At 40.5% G+C, this 4803-nt stretch overlaps 1 protein-coding gene across 1 annotated transcript in view; it reads right to left on the bottom strand.

Annotated features, from left to right (window-relative positions):
* dennd11 (DENN domain containing 11) overlaps window positions 1-4301 on the bottom strand; it is a 9086-nt gene extending 4785 nt beyond the window's left edge. The window contains exons 1-4 of the mRNA XM_061076704.1: window positions 3711-4301; window positions 2617-2716; window positions 1583-1741; window positions 1-149 (exon numbers count right to left, since the gene is read on the bottom strand). The exon at window positions 1-149 is cut by the window's left edge and continues 5 nt beyond it. Of these exons, the coding sequence (XP_060932687.1) occupies window positions 1-149; window positions 1583-1741; window positions 2617-2716; window positions 3711-4101 (799 nt within the window). The 5' untranslated portion in view covers window positions 4102-4301. The remainder of the gene's footprint in view (window positions 150-1582; window positions 1742-2616; window positions 2717-3710) is intronic.
* Window positions 4302-4803: the final 502 nt, after the last annotated feature.

Genomic DNA, 4803 nt, shown 5'->3' with positions numbered 1-4803 from the left:
TTTCCGGGTGCATGCAGCGGTTGATGGTGGTGACACTCCAGGTCGGACAAGCGGTGACCAGACCGTTTCCTGCCGGTGGAAGGACGGCCTTCTTGTCCTCGTAGAAGGCCTCCAGTGGAGAGTACTGGCCTGGACACTTCAACTGGAGTCTACGAGAAAAAAAGGGCATGAGGTCAAAGACAGTTTTCAACATTTTCAGGTTTTGGTAAATAGCCTCTTGAATCACGACTAGGGTTGCAAAATTCCAGGAATATTCAAAGTTGGAAACTTTCCATGGGAATTAACGGGAATTAACGGGAATATACGGGAATTAACGGGAATAAACTGGAAATTTTGTGGATAATTTATACTAACTGTTTTGTTATAGGCTGATTTTAGCCACATTGTTTGGGGTGAAATGCCTCCACACATGAGATAGTGCACGTGGCATTGTTCTGTAGAATAAGATGAGAAGAAAGTTTGTAAAAAAACACTAATGCAATGCCAGAGATATAAATAGTTAACCAAACAATTGGAATCGTCTGTGAAAATATTTTACAATTGATGGATAAATTAATGGAAATAGGCTAGATGAACATTTGAACAATCCTCAATCAGCATGCTAATATGTTTTCCCAGTAATATCATTGAAACTTACCTGACTAGTCCTGCACACTACAGCAGGCCTCAATAGCCCTGCTGTAGAGTGAAGGATGCTGGGAGTTATCTGTGCATGTGATGGAAGAATGCACAGTGGAGGGTTGAAACTCAATGTGCAGCGTGTGCTGCATTCCATACATCTTTAAAATAGAGTTTTGAATCATGTTTTTGTTGCTCAGCTTTTAATTTGCGTATTTTTTTTTTTTTTTCAAAATTCCCAAAATTCCCGAGCTTAACTTCCCATGGAAAGTTTCCGGGAAGTTTCCGGAAATTTACCGGAAACTTTCCACCCCTTTGCAACCCTAATCACGACTTTGAAGAGTTTGCCGATAGTGATTGACGACTGCCAATCGCATCAGTGGAAAGTGAAGCGTTTTCTGAACATCCAAATTAAAACCATGAAGCTGAATATGAGCATATGTTTTTGAGACTACTGTATATTGATGATTAGTCATCTGTTGCTGTGCTGCACAGTGTAAATATAAAGAATCCTGCATTTAATAGTAGATAAAGATATTTATTTCCTCCATGGTGCAAGATTACAGGTTGTGCTTGGTTAGTATCCATCACTAACGTCAGGCCTCTTTGTGTTTAACCTGAAATGGTGGCTGTGTTTTACTGCATTTTTATACAGAGTCAATGTGGAGTCGAGCTTTCGTGAGAGGACTGAAGCAGCAGCACAGAGTTACTGAGGAGAAGAGAGACGCTGTCAGGCTTTGTTCCACGTCCGTGCTCAGACTTCATACAAAAACTGCCTGTAAATGGGCTCCTGTGACGATAGCTGTGACTGGGACTCTGGCTTCATGTATAATAGATGAGAACATTTAAACAAAGGAGTGCAGACAGGAGGTAGGCACATACGGAGGAATGTGTAAACACAGTTGGGGATTGGAGAAGAAAAACAAGGTGAGGGGAGAAGTACTTGCACATGCAGTTAACTCACCGGACTTGGTTCTCCAGGAAGTGCATGTAGCGGTAGAGCAGCGTGTAGGACGGAGAGAGAATTCCCACAGACTTCATCCTCGCCCCCCTCTCCAGCTCACTCTCCACAGGCACGTTGGCAAAGCAGGCCAGGCCGAAGTAACAGCCTTTACGGAAATAACTGAAAACAAGAGCAGGAATAAACACGGTGAGATGGAGACTAGAGACTGAACCAGAGCCCAAGTGATTCATCTGCTGGTGTTTATCAGCCTCTCACAAGTAGATTGGTCTAAGTATGCAGATATGAGAACTTTTATTATTTAGGATAAACAATGCAGAAAAGATATGCATTTATAATAAAATCATGTTTGCACTGGATGATATGGTCAATAATAACGTAAATTTTCATATTAGTCAATATCAATAATTATCCAAAAAATTTATATATTTTATATATTTTTATTTTATATATTGTTTTTTTCTTATGTGTAGTACTTATTGTGTTTTTATGTTTTATGTTCATTGTATGCACCTTCAACCAAACAAATTCAAGGTAAGTTCAAACCTACTTGGCAATAAATACATTCTGATTCTGATTCTGATTTCTGTTAGGGTTTTGTCCCTGAGTGAAGGTTTTGGTTTTTAAACAGTTTTTAATAATTTAATTATTAATTATTTGTTCTACCTCGTCACTGTGCTTAGACAATGCAAAAGCACTATATAGAAATATTGGACTTTTATTCTATTGCAATTAATGAAGATTATGTTCGGATAATAACTGATATTGTTTAAATTGCCCCGCCCAACATTTTATGTAAGACGTTTATTTTCTTAATTCAAGTTCTTTATATTGGTTCATAATTGTGTTTTGCTTTTATTTTAAGTTGTTTATAATAAAGTTCAAGCCTCAGTTACATTTCTTTTTCAAAAGGGTTCAATATTGACATTTCAGATTTAGGACACATTGCCAAATTGTGGTATCAGAAATTTTTGACACCAAAAAATCTGGATCAGTCAGGCTCTAGATTCTAAAAACTGAAATTCCCTCTCACGTACATGAAGTCACTGGTGATCCGGTGAGAGCCGCTGGCCATCGACTTGAATTCCACTCCGTCAAGGTTGATGTCGTGAGGCAGGCACCACTCCACCATGTTCCCTGCCAGACACACACACACACACACACACATGCAGTTATTTTCTGTCAACTTTCATTCACACCACTTCCTCCCAGTCGCTCTGTGTTCCAGTGGCAAGAGGTCATGTGAGAAAACACTGACTCAGCTACTGTCACTATCCAAACACTGAACTCTCCCACATGTGAATCCACTGACATCCTGATCCTGATGATCTGGTGACCGACTGCTGACTTCTTCTGTTTTCAAACAATTCCATAGTTTAAAAAGTTCAAAACTGTACAAATATATAAAAATAAACTAAACTGAATCTACTGGGCTGGATTTCCAGTTTAGTTTATTTCTGCTCTTGCAGCTGCAGATTGCAAAAACTGGAAATCTTCATAAAAGGAAGTTCACTTCTTACTCCATCAAGTCTAAAACGGTTGTTTCACCACATTGGATTGATCATCTATTTTGTTAAATTGGGTTTAATGTTAGAATATTTTGATGACCCCAGACAACTGGATATATAAGAAGGGAATTAACATAAATCATATAATATTCTGGATAATATTAATCAGGGATTATTTGTGGTTATTCTAAATATGAATAATAAAAACCTGTGAGGCTCTGCTTGTTTACCTGATCTCGTATCGTATCGTTTTCAAACAATACCATAGTTTGAAAAGTGCAAAACTGTACAATTATATAAAAACACTAAACTGAATCTACTGGGCTGGATTTACAGCTTCATGTATTCTTGCTCTTGGATGAGAGCTGCAGATTGCAATAACTGGAAATCTTCATAAAAGGAAGTTCACTTCTTACTCCATCAAATACTAAAACGGTCATTTCACCATATTGAATTGATCATCTATTTTGTTAAATTAGGTTTAACGTTAGAATATTTTGATGACCCCAGACAACTGAATATATAAGAAGAGAATTAACATAAATCATATAATATTCTGGATAATATTCATCAGGGATTATTTGTGGTTATTCTAAATATGAATAATAAAAACCTCTGTTTACCTGATCTCGTATCGAACGTGACCACGAACACAGCCACGATCTGGTCCTTCTCCTCCCACTGATCCCTCACCGAGAGGCCGGGGAAGGGAGCACGACGATCCGCTCCCAGAGGCTGCGGACGAGCCCAGCCCGGCCCGCGGGGATCCGGCAGCGGGCGGCCCGGGCTCCGGTCCCCGCTGGCCACCACAGCTGTGACCGCCTTGGTCGGGCTGCAGACCCGGGTTTTTTTCGTTGTGGTGCCCCACCCAGGAGCGGGTGCCTGGGAACTTTTCCCCGGCGGAGGGTGCTCTGTGCCGGGCGGCGGCTGCAGCGGGCCCGGCAGGCTGGGGTCGGGCGGCGGGGGGATCTCCTCCCAGTCCAGCAGCGGGGCTCGGTCCGACTGCTTCACCATGGCCGCCTCGGGGGTGCTGGGACACGGGGAGAGATGACACAGAGAGGCCGGGGTCCGGAGCGATGGAGCGGGTTACACGGTGCTCTGCTGCCGGCGGTGGATCATGTTCTCCGGGTGTTTCTCTGTGGATCTGGATCTGGATCTGGATCTGAGTCACTTCCACGATCGAGCTGCTCCCTGTCTCACTGTTGTGATGACGTCGGCCACTTCCGCCCACGTGTCTGTATTACTATTTCATACAATGACCCAATTTGGGTTATAGGATATTTATCTTAACCATATACAGTATTAGAACATGTATAATGTTGTTCAGCTGCAGTGAATGTGTTTTAACAAATATTTTAAATAAAGCAACCTTTGTCTTAAATATATTATTGGCTATAAATATATATTAGTAATATATTTTATGTTTTATTGCAACTTTATTTAACATGTTTTTTTATTTAAATTTGTTTTGTTTTAATATACATTTGTAGTTAAAATGCTAAATATGAGTTCATATACATTTGTAGTTTAAGTGAATATATTAATGTGTGTCTATACACCACATTTCATTCAGTTATGTATTTATTTATATTTAACTATGGAATGTGTGCATGTCATTAACAGCTGCTTCAAAGTCAGGTGTGTGGCGCAGGTAAGATTCAGCCAATCAGAAAGCGCGCAGGGTCAAACAGGGCGGGGTAGTTTATTTAAACAGGA

The sequence above is a fragment of the Limanda limanda genome, chromosome 8, assembly GCF_963576545.1.
Source record: "Limanda limanda chromosome 8, fLimLim1.1, whole genome shotgun sequence".
Classification (NCBI taxonomy): Eukaryota; Metazoa; Chordata; class Actinopteri; order Pleuronectiformes; family Pleuronectidae; genus Limanda; species Limanda limanda.
The sequence above is the reverse complement of the archived record's forward strand: the minus strand, read 5'-3'. Positions and strand labels throughout refer to the sequence as shown.